This window comes from Phoca vitulina, unplaced genomic scaffold (genome assembly GCF_004348235.1).
Source record: "Phoca vitulina isolate PV1807 unplaced genomic scaffold, GSC_HSeal_1.0 scaffold13, whole genome shotgun sequence".
NCBI classification, from domain to species: domain Eukaryota; kingdom Metazoa; phylum Chordata; class Mammalia; order Carnivora; family Phocidae; genus Phoca; species Phoca vitulina.
Window position 1 is genome coordinate 23,863,407 of NW_022589716.1, and position 20,881 is coordinate 23,884,287.

The 20,881-nt window shown below is 41.6% G+C and overlaps 1 protein-coding gene across 3 annotated transcripts in view; it reads right to left on the bottom strand.

Moving 5' to 3' along the window:
- SUCLG2 (succinate-CoA ligase GDP-forming subunit beta) overlaps positions 1-20,461 on the bottom strand; it is a 410,084-nt gene extending 389,623 nt beyond the window's left edge. For all 3 annotated transcript variants that reach the window (XM_032411719.1, XM_032411718.1, XM_032411720.1), the window contains exon 1: positions 20,360-20,461. In XM_032411719.1, coding sequence (XP_032267610.1) covers positions 20,360-20,443 — 84 coding nt within the window. In that variant the 5' untranslated portion in view covers positions 20,444-20,461. The remainder of the gene's footprint in view (positions 1-20,359) is intronic.
- Between the last annotated feature and the right edge of the window lie 420 nt (positions 20,462-20,881).

Sequence of the window (20,881 nt, forward strand, 5' to 3'; positions counted from 1 at the left end):
TGTTCTCCAGTGCACAGGTGACTGCAGGATATCTTTATGGTCTTTTAATGTATTTCTGTAGTTTCAAAGTTTTTTATAGTAAGTGCAAGATAAATTTTCTTATTCAGATATAAAATTAGAAATGGCATACTATTACCTGTCTAGACCAGACATCCAAAATATTTAATATGCATAGGCTTTATCCAAGACTATTCTTTTCTATCAATCATTGTATGTCAGCAATTTCATGCCTTCGAAATATTACTTTAGTCGTCAAAATAGTTTTTAAAAAATGTTCTCAAACTCTCACCAGAACTGAAGTTTTGGTATAAAGCCAAGTGCTACCTGTCAAGCTAGAAGCCATCCTATTTTGAGAGAGTTAGTAAAAACTTAGATTAGTGACAGGAAAAGCCAGCCTTGGTGGGCAAAGAGGCATAAAATATCCAGATAATGACAAAATAAGGGACTTTTTTTTTTAAATCAAAAGGGTTTCTCTCTAAAATAGTTTTCACACCCAAACAAATGAAATATTTTTAAAAAGACCAGGTTTTGGCTCTACTACCCCCGCAGTTTATCTCACGGAGCCATTTGTTCTTTCACTTCATACCACAAAATAAATGGAAACATCAGGAGCCACCAAGTAAACTGAAAACTAAACATGACGTTAGGATTAGGACAACAACATGAACCAAAAAAGGATTCAAATAGTCTGTTCTCTATGAAGCGGATCTCACATTAGAACCAAAACCTTTTCCAACTACGGCCATGTTTATCTGCAAGGTTGCCATTTAGTATACTAAATTCTAACTGAAAAGCGTGCTAAAAGCTGTAAATAATATAGAAAAGATGTGCCAACTAGAGATATGGCACGAAGTTCCCCAGCCTGAAAATTAAGACCAGATATTAAACCATCAACACTTAACTTCTCCGTTACAATCTATTCCAAATCACACTTATTAAAGGGCTCCTCAAGTAAAAGGATAAAGTAATTGATTTTCACATGGTGGGGGCAGAGGGAGGCTGGAGGAAAATGTCTGCAAGCAATGTCTGATTTTTTTCTCAATCAAATTTTTACGTTATTCATGGGCATTTTTTTATTAAATGAGAAAGAGAATTATTCTCAACTTTTCAAGTTCTGATAATGCCATCCAGGTAGCCTAACTTCCTCCTGGATAACTTTTTTTTAAGATTTATTTATTTGAGAGAGAGAGAGAACATGAGTGGGAGGGGCAGAGGGAGAGGGAGAGAGAGTCTCAAGAGGACTCCCCACTGAGCATGGAGCCCGACACAGGGCTCGATCCCACAACCCTGAGATCATCACCTCAGGATCCCATCCTGGGTTATGCATCCCACTCTTATTTTCAGCTCAGGATCATCACCTGAGCTGAAAATAAGAGTGGGATGCATAACCGAATGTGCCACCCAGGCACCCCCCTCCTGGATAATTTAAAGTTAATGATTATCCATCAAAAGCAGCAACTCCTTACCTTTGATTAACTGTAAACATCTGTTAAATAGCAACTGGACGTACTCATTCTACAGAACTTTCATGTGCTAGATGCTAGAGATACAAAGATTAAAGAGACTCAGCTGCTGGAGGGGGTAGGGAAGCGATAATAGTAGAAAACACAGAAAACATTGTAAGAAGTACCATTTGGGCTAAATCTTGAAGATAACACAGAGTGATGTCAGGAAAAGCCCATTTCCAGCAGAGGAAACATAACGTGCAAAAGCACATGGACATCCAAGTACAATGTTTGAGGGGACCTCCTACTTCAGTGCAGTACAAACACGGGAGTGTATGTTTGCATGCTGAGTCTATGCACAGGAGGTAAAAAGAGAATGAGGCCCATAGGAGGGTGAAAAGGAAACCTGAAGGTTGTTTGCATATAATATGGTACCTAGTTTACTCTCTAAGACATGCTTTTGATGATCCAGAGAGAATACCATCAGAATGATTCTTCCTTGCCAAACCTGTATGTACGTGGTATTTATTGTAAGTTATTCAGCTTGCTATTTGAGGAAAGCATATTAAATAATCCAACCTCACAGCACACCCATATGTAAAATGATCTATTAAGAAAATGTTAAATTCATTAAACAAAAAGACAAAATGTATTATCATTCCTAACAAAACAACGAGCACTCCTAATACCATTACCATCACCACCATTTACTGAGTGCTCACTATATGCCCAGCAGTCTTTCTCTCTCTCTGTTAAGTCTTCACACTGCTCCCACCCCATTGTGGTTCCTCTATTGAAACAGGTGGAAAATAAAGTCTTGAGAGTTTAAGTTCCCTAAGAACTTAAAAGCCAGTAAGGTCAGGGTCAGGATTAGAATCCAGGTGCCTGCACCTGTATTTTTTATTATGTTTTGTTTTGTTTTGCTTGCCCTTCTATTGCTTAATTTTTATTTTTTCCCTAGCTTGATTGAAATATGACAAAACTAAGATATATATATATATTTTTTTCATTTAGAGTATACAATGTAATGATCTGATATATAGATACATTGTGGAAGGACTGCCCTCCCCGCCGTCCCCCCCCGCCCCGGCAAGTGAATTATCACATCAATCTCCATCTCTTCTCATATATACCGTTTTTTTTTGTTTTGGTGATAACATTTAAATTCTACCTCCTAGCAAATTTCAATTATACAATACATTGGTTATCAACTATAATCACCACGTTATAATTAGACCCTCAGACCTTATTCATGTTTAAAACTTGAAGTTTATACCCTTTTATCAACCTCTCCCTATTCCCCCCCATCTCACAACCCCCGGCCTATGTTCTTCACCCACCAAACCATATATACTGCTTTGCAGTCTTAGTTACGGTATTTGTTACTAAAGGCGAATGCAAACAGTCTTGAAAACACCAATTTGATTCCATGTAACAGCCATAACCTAGTGTAAAAGAAAACCCACAGATTTCTGTCCCAGTGATCATAAACAAGTTTTCACTGCCCATACAAAATGGTCCTGCCTTCTGCGTTAGGGCTGAATCCTTTTCAAAGTTTCTCCTAAGATTCTATAAACCACTGTTAAAGTAGAAGTACAACCTATACGTGGGATTCTTTAAACAGTCAAAGGAAACCTGAGCATCTATATTTTTTTCCTAAAAGAACCACACATAGGAAGCTGAGAAAAACATATCTGTTATCACCAACCACCTGAACCCATTTCAGCAACTTTTATTTGGTCAACATGCTATCAATGTTACAGAGACCATCACCAATTCGTAAGCTCTCCAGGTTCCTGTGGTCCATTACACTTCAGACCTAAGAAGAAAGCCTCTGAACAAAAAAATATATAAACTCATTTCTCCAAAATACCAAGTTTTGAGAGAAATATCTTTTTAATGCAGATAGATAGAAAAGCTCAGCCAGGATTTATTAGGCCAAAGTCTAATGGGAATATTAAACCAAATGTTCAATATCTCTTTGCAGAATTTCAAATGGTCCTTAATTCAGAAAAGCTTAAAAACCAAGCAAGGCCATGTACAGACACAAACCACAGAGTTTACATTGAAAACAAAATATACCCGAAGACCAAAATACATTTATGTCACTTGAATTAGAAGCTGTAAATGCCCTGGAATAGGAGTCAGAAGACCAGGGTTCAAGTTCCTGCTATGACCCAGGCAGCACAAATGGTCTTCCACATTTAATTTCTCTGCAATAAAGGTGCTTTCTTGTGTAAGAGATAATGTCAAAGATGCCTAACCATTCTCACATTCTAGAATTTCATCAGAAGAATTAAAAGTTTTCCTACTGCTATTTTAACCTAGATGAGGAAACCAAGACCCTGAGGATTAAACTAAATGTCCAATGCACAAGGCTAACAAGTGGCTTACATGTCACTTGGGACAGACCTGCAGCAGCAGGTGCTACTGGGGCTCCCCCCACATGACCTCAGATCCCTCCACACAGTCCCTGTGGGCTCCCAACCCCAGCAGCCAGCCCCCGTGGCCCTTTGTCATGGGGTGCTGATGCCAACTTCCCCTTGAGCACAAAAAACCACAAGTGCCTGGGAATTTATATCCTGATGGGAGGGGTGAGGATGTATGAATACCCCACCTCCCTTGCCCCTACTGGGGACAACCCCAGTGTGTAACGTACATACACCATCTCCCAGTTTGCCCTGTCAAATAAAAGCAAACTTGCCCTCCTTGAGTCTCAGCTGAATAACACACCCTCCTTGTCCTTCTTCTCCTACTGGTTCAACTTCCCTGATCCCCTTCCAGATTTTCCTGGAAATACCTCCTCCCAAAAATTACTTTCACATGAATCCTTTTCTCACTATCTGCTACCAGGGAACACAAACTGAGAAAAATTTAAAGGTGACTCTGGTTCAAAGATTTCCAAATGACAACTGCTTACACACAATTCCTGCTATATCCACAAAACAATACTATTACCAATTTCTTTATGTGGTTGGCTTTAGCTTATTAAGGAACTTTATTTTAAACAACTACCTATGTTGTTTGCCTAAGTAGAAGGTAGTATCAATACAGTCTAAAAATAAAAGGGATTCAGCTCTGGCTAGTCCAGGTAAAAAGTCCTGAGCTTAAGATCTTAAAAGCACACTGGCACAGGACCGAAAATTCTCCTTGACAAAATCTTAAGGTTTCGAAGACATTTTAGAAGAGTAACTTCCTCACTCTGTGATTCACTGGTATCCGATGCTACCTCCCTGTATCATCTAGTCTTGCATAGAGCCAATGCTTTGCTCTCTGCACTCAGGGACGCATTGCTTTAGTAGCCATGTTGTGTACGCACCTTACACATGGCATAATTCCTGGTACATAACCAATGTACAATAAATGTTAAACTGTTTAATGAGGAAACTGAGTCTCAGAGAAGCTGAATATCTTACCTGAAGCCACACAGTCGATCAGTGGGCTAGAATCGGATACAACTGAAGCCGTTCTCTCCATGCCACCTGCCAGCATTTAGAACCAGACGTGATTCATTCCTAAAACTCACGATGACTTTTCCTAGATGCCTTCATCTATGGCAGTAAGTCTATAAAGTATATACATTTTTACTCTCTTATAATCTTTGTTTCTCCTATTCTTCCCCAAAGTCTGAGAATTCTGTGGAACATTGCCACTGACTCATTTTCATCCACTATTTGCCTATTAGCATAACCTCTTTTTATTACTTTCTTTTTTCAACTACTGCTATTACTCCTTTTTTTCTTTCATTATAACCCTCAGAATTGATTTCACTTTTATGTTCATTATTGTTCACTCATAATCAGCTTTTGATTGCATGCTGATTATTCTTAAATTTCAACTTTGTAGTACTGAAGAAAAACAGTGCTTGGTGTTAATGCTTCTGATTACAAAATCAGCTGGATTAAGTTATGTAACTGTTTTTAAAAGGCCTGTACCTAAGTTTTAAAATGTAGGTTTTTTGTTTAACCTTAGATGAGCTGTCTGAATAGAGAATGGTTAAGAGCTGGGTGAGATCAAAAAAATAATGAGGTTTGTTTTCCACTTAAGCTATACAAAAAATACCAGAATTGACACATCTGAAGTAAGGCTCTGTATTTATTTCAACTTCTTGCTGCAGTTCAAAATATTTCTAGAATTCCTATTTAGGAAGTGGTATCAGAGCTTGCACCCCATTCCTTGGAATATTCTTCTCTCAACTGCAACTCTTCTTGCTTTAATTTGATCTCACTTTCAGAAATGGTCAGAGGTTCTCAAGCCAGCACTGGTGAATAATGTAGTAGGAAACAATGTTTGGTTCAAAAACAAGTATATGAAGCATAAAGCAAGACAACTTGTATTCATGGTCCATGAGCTGGCTTTCTGAGCAGCTATAAAAGATGTGCATCTCTAGGAAAGCTCAGAGATGCCAAAAGGGTCCGGGTGGAAAAGCTCAAGTTGAGTCAAGAAACTTGCATTACACACAACACTAAAAGGCATTATTAAGTTCATTTCCTATGGCTACCAGAACAAAGCACCACAGACAGTGGAACTTAAAAGAAATTCATTGTCTCAAAGTTCTGAGAGCAAGGCATCATCAGGGTTGGTTCCCTCTGAGGCTGTCAGGAAGAATCTGTTCCATGCCTCTCCCTTAGCTTCTGGTGGTTTGCTGGCCTTCTTTGGTGTTCCGTGGCTCGTAGAAGCATCACTGTGATCCCTTTCTTCATGTTCAGATGGGTGTTCTCTCTACCAGCATTTCTGAATCTAAATTTCCCCTTTTTATAAGGACACCAGTCTTACTGGATTGGGGCCCACCACAGTAACCTCAGTTAACTTGATAATCTCTGTAAAGATCCTATCTCAAAATAAGATCACCTTCTGAGGTACTAGGGGTTAGGCCGTGAAGGCAGAAATTTGTTTTTGGAAGGGACACCACTCAACCCATGACAGGCACAACTGAACAGACCAATGTGAGTGGCAACCCAAGGAGTTGTGTGGGGTAACAGTTGTGACAACAGCTCTGTGTAAAGTCTCTGAACCAGTTCGCTTTTTAAAATGGGCTTTGTGATGGCAATGAGAATGCCTATCTCCCAGGGTCACTGTAAGAACTCAATGAGACAATCCTCTTCAAGTGCACACCACCAGGCTCATCCATGAGATGTGCTTGAGAAACATCCGGAGTCTATTCCTACATGTGCTCAACTTCAGGTTATCCAAACAGACGCTATCAACAGCCCCGGTGTAGATGAGTTCCAGAGAAATGCTACAGCTGCATTCCAGAGAGCCCTGCGAAGCCCTCGAGAACATCACGCACCTCTCCCTATAACTGCCCATTTCTCAGTGGTCTCCACCACACTAGACTATATACATTCCTTAAAGGCAGCAACAACCTCATAAGCCCAAGCTTCCCACCAACCCACCAACTCCAGGGCCTAATAAGTGTGCCTATTGTGCATTTAACAAACACTCACTGGAAGAATAAAAGAATATGAATATTTAATAGAATATTAACAGTAAAGGTATTTCTTAAACATTTTAACCAGACATGGGAAAGAGGAAATGTAGCTCAAACTATACACCAGACAACATTTCTACTTAGGAGAATGTTAACATAAAATATATATTCATTGTACACTTATGCTCATAGCAGCATTATTCACAATAGCCAGAAAGTGAAAGCAACCTAAGTGTCCACTGATGAATGAATGGATCAACAAACATATTATGTTTATACATAAAACTGAATATAATCCAGCCTTAAAAAGGAAGGAAATTCTGGCACTTGCTATCACATGGATGAGATTTAAGGGCATTATGCTAAATGGAACAAGCCAGTCACAAAAGACAAATACGGTATGATTTCTCTTACCTGAGGTCCCCAGAGCGGTGACATATTCACAGACACAGAAAGCAGAATGGTAGTGTGCAGGGGGCTGGTGAAGAGGGAAATGGGGAGCTAGTGTGTAATGGGTACCAAATTCCAGTTAGGGAAGATGAAAAAGTCCTTGGAGATGGATGGTGGTGATGGCTATACAACATTGTACTTAATGTGAACGTACTTAATGCCACAAAGAGGTACACTTAAAAATGGTTAAAATGACAATTTTATGCTACGTATATTTTACCACAATAAAAAAGTAAATAATAAAAATTTTAAATATATATATATTCATATTTTTAGGACCTTTAGAAACTTGGGAAGCAAAAACAAGGTTTCAGAGACATAAAAGGCAGTTGCAGGGTCAAATTTTGAATCAAAAATGCAGTTCTTTTGCTACTTCCCTTAACATCCCAAATTCAATCACAAAAACACTGCTTTTCATTCATAATTAATTTTACTTAAATTACAACAATGTTGCTTGTTTAAAACATCAAAGTTCCAGTAAAGGGATTCTTTTCTGACCTATTAAAAAACACTTTGAAGTATGTTGGGGGGAAACAGATTCATCCTGTAGCAGAGAACAAAATATCTTCAAGAAAGAAATACTGTAACTCATGGATTACTGTAGACATAACATTATTGATATACTGCCAATATTAAGATAAATGAAATGTCATACTCACTTGTGGCCCTTTGATGGAAAAGGAAACAATAATTTTCTCTCATCTCTATCTGAAGCTTAACTCTCTAAGTTTTCCCCCACATTAAAATTATATTTTATATAAAATATAGTTATAAAATCAATTTTATACCACTCATAAAAGCCTCACCATAAACTTTTATTGGACAAAAAAGAAAGCATCCATTACATTCACAATATGCCCTGCTAGGAGTTTTGGATCTGGTACTTCAATCCTAAAAGTACCTGCGATATTGTGATTTGTAATAAGAAATGCGTATTTGGACTTTATCCATGGTCCTAGTATGGAGCTCCTAAAACTCCTGGAAATTCCTAACTGATGAAAGTGATAAAGTTATCTTCCTGTTATGTGCACAAGGTGACTTTTGGACCCCACCGAAGGATGGGGGCTGGTTGCTAGGGGAACCAAGCAAGTGATCAGAGGGTTGGAGCTTTCAGTCCCATCCCTCTTAGGGGAGGTGTGCAGGTCTGGAGATTGAGTTCAATCACCAGTGGTCAAAGATTTAATCAATCATACCTATGTATGAGGCCTCCATAAAAATCCCTGACCTATGGGATTCTGAGAGCTTTGGAGTTTGTGAACACACGGAGTTTTGGGGAGAGTGGTGAACTCAGAGAGCATGGAAGCTGTTCAACTCTACTCATATACCTCACCTTAGGCATCTCTTCCACCTGGCTGTTCTTGAGCTATGTCCTTTATTATAATAAACCAGTAGTAATCTAGTAAGTAAGTACTCTAAGTTCTATGAGATGTTCTAGCAAACTGATTGAACCTGAGGTGGAGGGGACCAAGGGAACCTCCAATCTATGGTTGGTCAGAAGCACAGGTGACAATCTAGACTTGAGATTGGCAGGGGGAGGTTAACGTTTTAAGACTGAGTCCTTAACATGTAGAATCTGATGTTATCTCTGGTAAACAGTGTCAGAATGGAGTTGAATTATAGGACACCCAACTGGTGTGGGAGAATCACTTGGTGGTGTTAGAAAACCCATCTGAATTGGTGTCAGAATCTACACCCTTAGGCTCAGCCTCCCCAAAGGACCAATCATAAGACTTCTGCCTCCATTTCAAAGGAGCCCACTCAACACTTAGTCATTCAACCCTTCTTCATCATTTTTAAATTAGTGAGGATAATCGGTTTATAACTTACTATCTCAAAATTTATCTAGTTTTCCTAATTAGCCAAATAGCACATTTATTTTTTCATGCTAATTATAAAAAAGTTAACAACTGAAAAATTTATTCTTCTTTTCCCTGTTTTCAGGTTTAATGATACATCCCTTTAAAAAGAGTTCTGAATTGTAACAAAGAAACACTCGCCATTAATAGTTTATCCCCTTAATCAAAAATAATTAATAACTTTCAGCTTTCTTTATATTACTTATTTAAGGTCTATGTAAGCCCTAAGGCTGGAATGAGAGTGCATATTAAATGTGGTTTTCCTCCCCTTTTCAAAGGTAAGTTAGCCCAAATAAGTCCTTCAAAGTCCAGGCAGTTGTAACTATAGCATCTTGACAGCAATTAGGAGAGCAGGATCAGAAGATGGGGGCAACAAGCAAAAAAATATCAGAGTTTCCTTATACAAATGTGAAGAGATCCCCATTGATCTGGCAAAAACTAATATTTTCTAATAAGACTAAAAAGCTCCCAATCAGTGCTGAGGGCAAGAAAGTCCTTTTCCCAAGAGATTTCATTTTATTCCTTCTATTCCTGAGCACACAAAAGGCACCACAAGGATCCTCTCTCTCTCCTTTAATGTCATTGCCTACCTGACTCTTCTGATACTCTATTCTGGGCTTCCATTGCTGATCTTCCTTGCAAAGTGAGGCACTGAAAGGATTTAGAGGGAAGGCAGGGAAAAGATCTATGAAAATAAAGCCTTTCTGATTCTAGTTCGCAATAATAATCCCAAAACCAATCACTAATATTTATTGATAATTCAAGGCACAGTGCTAAGATGGTGTGCATGAGCTCAGTTAATGCTCAGTGCAATTCTGGGAGGTGAGTACTGTAACTCTCCCCATTTTGCAGATGAGGAAACTCAGGTACAGGGTAATTTCATCAATTTTACAACCAACAACTTTTTTGTACCACTTTCATGTATCATTGGGAAAAACCTGCCAATCAATCTATGACACAAGTATAAAACATATCTGGAATTCAGAGATGTTGAAATGTGGGGGGAGAACAGTGTGTCTTACAAATAAAATATGTAAATAATTTTCACAAGACTGTGGGTTTGAATGAAATGAACCCTGCACCCTGAGTCCCAGCTGACTGCACCATAGACTGATGTGGGAACCAGCAGCCTCTGCAGGTGGCTTAAAGGAAGCCCTGCCCAATAAGGAGCTCATTATTGAGTGGTGGCAAAAAGACCCAAACAAATCCTCTTTGGGAAGCATAAAGTGGAGGTAAACCAAGAGAAGTTGAGTTACTTCAACTCAGAATATTGTTTCAAACAAAGCTGAGGAAGTGTTCTGGGCCTGTATGAAGCCCACTGTCTACATGTATCTTAGAAATACTCATTTGGCTATTTGGATAAATGAGCTGACTTCTCATGACACCCCATTTTCCCATTTAATAATTCCTTCCTGAGAAATGCGTTTCATTTTAATCACAAGAAAACAGTCTAAAACAAGGCCCACTGCCATCACCTTCAAGTCTGGTAAATTAGTCCAACACAGATCAAAAAGGTGAAGAGTAAGAAAACCTTTAGAAAGTTGGAAATGTGAAAAAGGAAAAAAGCATTCATGAACATGTGATCTTGGAGAAAACAAGATGGGTTAGCAGCAGTTCATGAAGGATGGAAAATATCATGATGCTCTAAATGGAGATCAGGCCACCCCACCAACACTGCACCCTGAGCTCTGCTACTTGGGGGAGCCATGGTGCTGTTCCTAAGACCTCCCCACCTCAGCCATGTGCTGTAGGACAGAGGAAGACACCTTATACAAAACAGTCAATCTTTCAGCTGGCCAGCGATTTAAACCTGAATAAAAAGGATGAGCCAGACAAATGAGATGTTCTTATTAGAAGTATAACATTATGGGAGACAGAAGCTGGATGATGTTTTGGGGATGGGGGCTATAGCAGGCATGGGAATGGATAATCAAAATCATGTACAGTACCCCAATGTTTATAGCAGCAATGTCCAAAATAGCCAAAATACAGAAAGAGCCCAAATATCCATCAACAGATGAATGGATAAAGAAGATGTGGGGTGTGTGTGTAATGGAATATTATACAGCCATCAAAAAAAAAAAAAGAAATCTTACCATTTGCAACAACCTGGATGGAACTTAAGAGTATTATGCTAAGTGAAATAAGTCAACCAGAGAAAGTCAATTATCGTATGATTTCTCTCATGTGGAATTTAAGAAACAAAACAGAGGATCATAGGGAAAGGGAGGGAAAAATAAGACAAAATCAGAGAGGGAGACAAACCATAAGAGACTCTTAACTATAGGAAAAAATCGGAGGGTTGCTGGAGGGGAGGTGAGTGGGGGGATGGGGTAACTGGGTGATGGGCACTAAGGAGGGCACGTGATGTAATGAGCACTGGGTGTTACACGCAACTGATAAATCACTGAACTCTACCTCTGAAACTAATAATACATTATATGTTAATTAACTGAATTTAAATAAAATTCTAAAAAATCATGTGCAGGTAGAAGTTATAAAGAGATGTAACCACGATAAGAGACCACTTACAATACAGAAAAGGCACAGAAGAGCCAACACCAAGGAAGGTTAGCCTTGAGTTCTGGCACATGTCCCTTTCAATAAACTTATTTTCCTTGAGATATATCCAAGCAGGTCTCTTTCAACCAAAGCAACAGCACCACCCACACAAGACTGAGAGCATAGAAGGGAATAACTAAGCCAGACTGCACCATTTCAGCAGGGGCCAGGATGTCATCAACATCAGAAAAGGCCTGGGGCTTGGGGCTTGGAAAGTGCATCACTGTCACTGTGCTCAGGTTTAGAAACCTGGGCTTGGTAAGGCAGGGAGATTTACGGGGCTTTCTATTTCTCTTCTTTTACTTCCATGTTCCTTTCCTGAGGCCATAACAAGGCGTCCAGGGAACACTTGGGCATAGGGACAAAGTACATGGTTCTAGGAGCAAAGATAAGCAGAGATATTTTTTAACTAGAGTGGTTCCTCACACCCTCTCCACTCAGGGATAGTAAACAGGCTTTTATCACCGTTTTGCTTTAGCACAGGATAAGGAGAAGCCAGCAATGGGGACCCAGCATGGAAACTATGGCTCCTGTCCAGTCTATTGCCTTAATAATGCCAATCTTTCTCTGCTATCCCCATTACCAACATTCAATCCAATTCAGTTAGGGTTTTCCAGAGACGGTCTTGGTTTCTGTTATACCCCTGTTGCCCTAGTGTAATTACTCAGAGTGCTCACTTTCACTCTCAAGGTATCCCAATTTGGCAATAAACAATAAATTATGCAATCACCCTAATTTTGGTCCAAGCCCCCATCTTCTTCCATTGTATATACCATTGGAGGGGAAAAAAAAAAAAAGAAACCTATCAATCACAAGTGTGCAAAAAAGTTTAGTTTTCAGAGATACTGAAATGAGAAAAAGTTAGTCTTATAATAAAATATGTAATTGTTGGGGCGCCTGGGTGGTGCAGTTGGTTAAGCATCCAACTCTTGATTTGGGCTCAGGTCATGATCTCAGGGTCGTGGGATCAAGCCCCACGTCGGGCTCCACGCTCAGTGCAGAACCTGCTTGAGATTCTCTCTCTCTCCCTCTCCCTCCACCCCTCCCTCTGCTTGCACTCATGCACACTCTCTCTCTCTCTCTCAAATAAATAAAATCTTTAAAACATTTATAATTGTTACAGATCACAAAAATAATCAGTGTTGAAGGTAAGACTTAGACCCAGACAGTCTGATCCCAGTCCTGATTTATGCATATTGTCCTGACATAATTACTACTGGCACTGAATCAGTTCAACAGTCCCCCAAATGATCTCCATGCCTGGATTCCTCAAACCCTCTTTATCCTATATGCAAAAAGTGTACTCTAAAGAACAAAAGTGCCCCTGTTGCCTCACTATCTAACTCTTTGATGACTCCCCATTGCCCTCAAGAACAAACCTTAACTCCACTACTGGACTCACCAGGATCAGCAGAATGGTACCTGCCCCTGCTTATGTCTCCAGCCTAATTTCTCACTGCTCCCCCACCTCAAAATCCACAAGACAGCTCAAAATCCCTCCTGAAATTCCTCAGTGCCCATGAGTCACAACCCTGGGACTCAGACAGCCCCAAAATGGAAATGAATCAAGCACATGGAGAAGTGGAGAGTGGTGGGAAAAGAGAGATTCCAGACCCACATCCCACCCGACTCACAAGTCCCACACTTACACAGACCTACTCCTAATGCTTTGGCATGTCCCCAGGACCAATTTATACATTACATCAAATCACTCCAATTTTAAAATAAAAATAAATTTTAGAGTTAAACATTAGAAAGGTATGCCTTCATGACTGGTGCTGAAGTGCTATTCTTTTGGAACCATTTCTAAAAAGAGGTAAAAGCTGACATCAGCACACTGATTAAAGTCTGAACTCAGAACACCAGTTCATCCTCCATTAGCATTCCCCAAAGCTCACTCTGCAAAGGCAATGCAATTTCACAGCTTCTCCAGCATTCCTGAAACCCTCCAGGCAGTGCTTTGCACTTGGGTAGACAGCAAAGGGCACGTGCTGTTTGCCCTTTGGTACATATTTTGACTATGGTCTATTCTCTAAGTGTCCTCCCACCTCAAATCTTTGACACACATGAGGTCCAGAAGCCATCGCTACTAGGTCAACACCAAAATGTGCAAACATTTCTGGAATGACCCACATCCAGGATGGTGCAACTGAGCTCCCCATGTGACCTTCCCCACTGCTACCTTGGGCTTCTACAGAATTTCGCTTCATGTCATCTGTGCAATAATGAACAACTGGGGCCCGGGAGGCAGGTCTTGGATTCTCTGAGCCTCAACTTCCCCAGATGTAAACGGAAAAAAATCATCTCTGTCTCACGTGGTTATTGCAAGGATTAAGTGAAATAAAACATATGGAAACACCAAGCTAGTGTCTAACCCTGAGATGGCAGCAAACAGTACATGTTTATCAGATCTGAGAAAGGAAAATGTTTCTAGCTTAATAAAGCCTAAAAAAAAAAATGAAAGTAAATTTACCTTCTAATTCACTGCAAGAGGATTAATCATTATGAGCCAACTGTATCATTATAACGTCAAACGTTTTCTTTGTAACTATCTATGAGAATTAGCCCTTTTCAAAGAACAATAAATAGAGGTTCAGCCAAGTTCAATAATTTGCAAAGCAAGAACGTGGCAGACCCAGGATTTCAACTTCGCTCTATTTGAATGCAGAACTCATACCCTTTTCTCCTCTGTTACTCTGTTTCCCAGACTCTGAAGCCAGGGGAGGAGAGAGTCAGTTAAAAGCCTGGAAAGGACAACTGTGCAGCACTGGTTAGTACGCCTGAGTCAGCACAAGCCCAAGGACCAAAGGTGACTGCCACTCAGGGCAAAGAGATGGGGAAATGTAAGCAATCAGTGCAACCAGATGGTTCAGCCCAAACAGCATCCTTTAGCAATACAGTTTAATGTTTTAACAGCCTAAGTGGCTTGTCAGCATGAGGCAGGTGACTCCCGGGCACCGTGATTTTAAGCAGGTGACTCTGTGACCCCTGCACGCAGGCTTAAAGAAATAATGTGTAGAGATCACTCTGCACGGGTCTCTGGCACATGTGGAATGACCAGTCCTATTATGAAAGCCCTTTCACAAGTAGACTTTCTACAGCCCCTTCCTTCCTCTCTTGACTCAATTTTTCTACATCATTGCTCAACTTCTGTTACTTTACCTGCCTCTGGCTCTTCTCTGTGTACCCCACCAACTTATTGAGACCATAAAAGCTTACTGAATACCTAGTCGGGCCAGCTGGGGAAACAGTGGTGTGTAAGAAAATCTCTGGCCTCACAGAGCTTACAATCTTATATTTGTAGGAGAGGGAAGAAGACAGACCACAAATAAATACACAAACACACAGAGTAAACCACCAGGTAAAGTGTTATAAACTGCTAAATAAAGCAAGAAAGGGGCAGAGAATAATCCCCGGGGAGAGGAAGAATCAGAAAAATAATTAGAGAAAGTCCGGTCTGAAGATCTAACATTGAGTCAGAGAGGTGAATAAAGGAAGGGCACACAGCCTGAGATCAGAGGGACCGGTGTCTCGGAGGCAGGGCACAGCAGGTGCCCCAATGCAGGACCAAGCAGTGCCTTCGAAGACCAGCAACACAGCTCTACCGCAGCTACACCACCTCGTATAATTACTGGTTTACATGCCAATTCTGCCACCAAACCATGAGCCGCGTGAGGGTAGCCCCTGTGTCTCCTTTCTGCATTCACTGTCATACATTCTGCATTCATTTATGAGGTGCATCCATATGCCCAGCATTCTCTTAAGCAGTGGATTTACAGGGAAGAACTAAGTCAACATAGTTTCCACCTTCAGGGAGCTTACACCAAATAGCACTGGGCACACACTAAGTGCTCAGAAAATGAACTAAATGAACAGTATTTGCTTGGTTTTTTGGTTATGGAGTTCTATACACGTTGAGTTCAAGGCTTTCTACAGCCCATCCTCCTTCCTCATTTGCCTAAGAGATCACCACCAGACCTCCCCTTCGGTTACTCACCTACCTGCCTCTCCGTTCTCTGTACCCTCTAATCTCCCCACCTTCTCTCTGCCCTGCCTTTGAATGCAGCCCACCCCACCTGGAATGCCCTTCCCACTTCCATCTTCTTCACCAGACTCACTTGAGGATTATTTCCCAAAATTTCATTAGTATATTGATTTTACCATTTGCTCAAACGTGTACAAGTCTCTCAAGCTCTTCAGGCAAAACATTTCCATTGAGTAACAGAAAGCGATAAAGTGACAATTCCACACTGAGTAGTAAAGAGAACTGAAGGACAAATGATCTGAGGTTACTTACATAATTTCTCTTTCTCCCCAAAATACAAGATACTATTTCAGGGACTTTCTGGGCATTGTGCCTACAGAACTGGGCTAGGATATGGGCGCAGCCAAATTCTCACTACTCCGGGTCTGGACACTCCATCCCCCGCCATAAAGGATAAGTTTCATTTACAGTAAACAAAACCAATTTGCGACACTTAAAGGTCTTCCCCACAGAGAAGGTCAATAGTTGAGCTTCTAAATTATCTGAGATAGATTTCCTTTTCTAACAGCAGAAATTGCAGATGTACTTCATCTTAAAAAAAAAAAAAAAAAAAGATACTTATTCTTTTAGGCAAGAAGGCACATATAGGTGAGTCACAACTTCCAAAGCAGCCTCCACAGCCTCATTTGGCCGATAAGGACTTGCACAGAACCTTAGGCGTTGACTTCTAAAAGCCACGCATCCATCTTTCTCCTCCTACTTCCTGAGAGAGGAGAAAAGTAAGCTGGAGCCATCCATTTTGAAATCTACAACAGTAGGGGTCTAACCAGATTCCTCCGACAGTATGCGGACCTGACAGGCAGTGTTTCCCACGCAGTCTATGCTTCTCTTACAACAGAGCAGCTCTATGAACTTCAACCTGCCATAATGAGAGGGAAAATGTACAAGAAGGCACCAGTACCATGTTTGGAATTATCGTTAGCTATTTAAACTCTGTGCCCTCGACCAAGATCTCCCCTCAGACATGACCCATGCAATGGGCTCTGTGTCACAATTTCTGTGCCCACTGTGGCCATGCCTTGCTATATGCCACATAACGCAGCACCCTCTTCTCCTAGCTGACTGTTTGGACATGGCAACATGGCCTTTATCTGTGAAAAGAGCCCTAACAATGGTTAGATCTTTACTGGGTTGCTGAGTTCACAGAACATTCTCTCTAAAAGTTTCAAAGCCAGCCTAGGTCTATATAAGCATACAGTACAGTGATTAAATGCCTTGTCTTCAGCAACCGGGACCGGGGTTCAGACCCAACTATTTTTTACAAGCTAAATAATTTTGGGCAAGTCACTTAACCACTCTAGGCTCTTATAAGCTCCTTATCAGATGCTGCAAATCCCCACACGATCTGGCCCCTGCCTACCTCAGACTACTATTAGTACCACCACTTTCCCCTCTTTAACTACTTGGACACGTTGAGCTCACTCCCACCTCAGGGTCTTTGCACTTGCTGTTTCTCTGCCCAATACACTCTTCCCCAGAGTTTCACTTGGCTGGCTACTTTTCGTTCCTCAGGTCTCAGCTCAAATGTCAAAAAGTCACCTCCAGGATCTCATAAACATAACGTTGAGAATGTGAGTCCACATTGTACAATTCCATTTACATAAAGTACAAAAAGGAACAAGACCGTGGAATGGTGGTGTAAGTCAGAGGACTGGTTACCCTTTCCAGGGTGGAGGTAGCAACAGGTAGGAGCACCAGGGAGCCCTCTGGGTTACTGCTAAAAAAATGATGAGTTTTTTTGCTCTGGATCTGGTGACCTGGGCATGTTCAATTTGCGAGAACTCATCAAGCTGTCCACTTATAATATGTACATTTTTAGTTCATGCGTTATATTGCAATTAAACAAAGAATTAGGCCAAAACGAAACTAAAAACCCCACTTTATCAAATTGGGTTTGCCTTGACCATCTAATCTACACTCACCTTCTTGGCTAAGCTAGTCATTCTCCATCCCATGATCTGGTTTTATTCTCTTCATAGCCTTTGTCCCTGACTGAAGCCATCTTATTATTTACATATGAACAGTCTAGCCCTTCCCCACCCCCATGAAAATAAAGTATGTGATCATGTTCTCTGCCTGCTATGTTCACTAACCCCAAATATCAGCACCTAGAAGAGTCCTGTCCTCTATATGGGCTGAATAAAAAATACATGTAAAATAAGAAGTGGCTAAAGGGGGCCTTCTTAAAATATAACATCAATCATAAGTCAAAACACTGAAGCCAAGAGCAGAGAAATAAAAAATGTCAAAGACATTAAACCTCGGGAATAGGTCTCAAATGTTAAATTTAACTATTGGGGGGGTAAAGTATCATTTTAGGGGTACCTTTGTGAATGGTTAAAGTTATACTTCTCTAAGCAGAAACGAGGCCTTTTATCTCTATACACCCAATAGCTTTGCCCAGGGTCCAGTACAAAGTAGGTCTGAGTCAAGAATGGCAAAGCTTTCTGAGACACTTAGTGAGGATTTAAGTTTGGTGGGAAAAGGGGGGGGTCATGTTCAATTGTCATGTTTGCCATGGTCAAGGGAAGAGTTAGGCACACCATCAAAGGAGACTCAGATGGAGTAGATACTGAAGTACCCAAGAATTTGAGGAGTTTCTCACAAGTCATGAGCAATGCTCACCTATTACTGTCAATTCTAAGATGTTTATAAAGAAATAATAAAAGTGTGTCAGTAGTTCTAGGACTTGGATATAGTTCCTACTTGGTATGCAGACTAACCTAAATCCTGACATAATACATTTTCATGAGGAAGTCTACACTCATCAAGTAACAGCCTGGTGTAATAGAAACTTAAACTATTCTGGAATCGGCTCTGCCACAAACTCTCTTTATAACCTTGAACAAGTCATTGAACTTCTCTAGGCCTCGATTTTTCCACCTGTGAAATGAGCTGGTTGGACTAGATGCTTGTTAATGTCAAGCTTGCAAGATAGTGTCTTGGACACTATCTGCTCTCCCCAACTGAAAAAAATTCTCATCTTTGAAATCTTGTGTTTACCGGATAACACATCATCCACAAGTAATGTAAATCAGGGCTATTAGATGGAGTGAGGTAATGGATCCTCTCACCTAGTCTTCTTACCAAACCAAGGCTATCTGTCCCCAACCAGATTCTCTAGAGTGTTGTGTTCAGGCTCTCATTTCTTGGTTAGGCAGGAAACCCAATCACACTTCAGCGAAACACTTAGGTTTCTCTGCACAATTACTTGCTTTGCTTTAGTTTTCACTGCCCTGGGCCCCATGTTTCTCATCAATTCAAGTCTACACTCATAGTTAGCACCACAGTTCTTGTTTTTTGTAACACTTAAATAATGAATAGGACTTGATCACCTGGAGGTATTCTCCTTACTCTATTACAAGTTATTAGTGATTTTAATTAGACAAAACTGCTATTCCTTTTGCTATCCCACCATACTGTCAAGTGCCTATTAAGGATATTACAGTAATATGTATTAGCACCTTTTAAATTTACATTAACAAAAACAGAGAAATGAGAAGTCAGGAAATGAAAAGAGAAGGGGGGGAAGAAAAACCTTGCATGTGTTATAATTAGCCAAAGCTTAGAGTAACTCAAAAAATCATTAGTAGCTATCTTTTCATTTTTTATAAAAACTATACTATGCATATCCTGGTTAAATTTGCATGAGTGATAATTTGCCTCTCATAAATTAAAAATGGGAAAATGAACAAGGACATTGCTCTGTGTGGCTGACACCCACACTGCCCTTTCTTTAAAAGGGGAAAGAGGTTATTTACGAAGAATCAGAAATTGAGCAGTTGAGCGATTTCTCCAAGAGTCATCACCAACTCAAAACTCCCCAGAGGGCTTCTGCCTACTTCAACTCTTGCCATTCTGCAGAAGGTAGAATCTACTGGAAGCCAAGCTCCAACAGCTATTCAGCATGCACCCGGGCCTCCGTAGGTTTCTATCGTCCATAAAGCAGAAGATAGTGGACAGGGTCAATGCTATGACGTGTTTGTGATGGGACTGACTGCTCCTGGAAAGAAGGGAGCGCGTTTCCCACTTTTTTCCTTGACCGCCCCCTCCCGCCCCCCCCCCCCCCACACACACACATTTCACCAACTCAAGCGCCCTGAAGTCTGCAAAAGCAGTCACCCTGTAGAAAGTTCCTCAGGGAGGTGAGTTAATACCAGCCAGGCTGCGTTAGGTTTCTAGGCATGTTCATCACGTGGCCTAACAAACGCGCTTAGGGGTCAAGACGTTTCCAAAGCTGAACTGACAAAGCAGATAATAAAACCTCAGGACTCCAAAAATCCCGGCCCGAGGAATTTCTTGACTGGCCACGCAGCGCCAGGTGCGGTGCCGGCGCTCTCCACGTGTGCCCCGGGAAACCGCCGCCAGCCGCGGCTGAGGGCTGGGTGTCGCCCCCCTCCGTCCCGGGGCCACAACTGAGCGGGGGCTAAGGGGTCCCCCGTGCGCCCGGGCGCAGCTCCGCGCGCCGCTTCCAGGGGTGCAGCGCCCGCGCCGCCGCGCCCTCGCCGCCAGGAGGGAAGAGGCGGCGGCGAGGAGGGCCGCGGGGCTCCTTGCCACGGGGCGCGCTCACCTGGGACCTGGCCGCCAGCAGCGGGGGCCGGAGCACCAGGTCTCGCAGAAGTTTCCGGGCCTGCGCTGCTGCAGGGGACGCCATCTTAAACAGGAAACCCGGCGCGGGGAAGCCAAGTGCGCGCGGGCGGGGAGGAGGCACGAGGGAGGAGAGGGGCGGGCCCGTCCGGCCCCCCGGACCCCCCTCAGCGCCCCCCCCACGCGCTTCTCCCCAGCGCCCGGCCCCCTGCGTCCGGCCCCGCCCCTCTTTGTGATCGGACAGAAAGACAGCCAGAAGTGGGTTCCCTGGCTCTACATTCCTTTTGGGGCTCTGGGATTTCTTAGGGATAGTAAGAATTGATTAAAAACACGCTAGGGGTGTTCCTTCCCTGTGGCAGGCACTACAGATTAGGCAGTGAAGAAGGTTGACAGATTTTCTGCTCTCACAGTTTAGAGTCTAGTGGGAGAAGTAGATAGTAACAATGATGCAAGTAAGGATTTAAATTACTATCATGAACAGGCAAAACACAGGATTTTTAGGGCA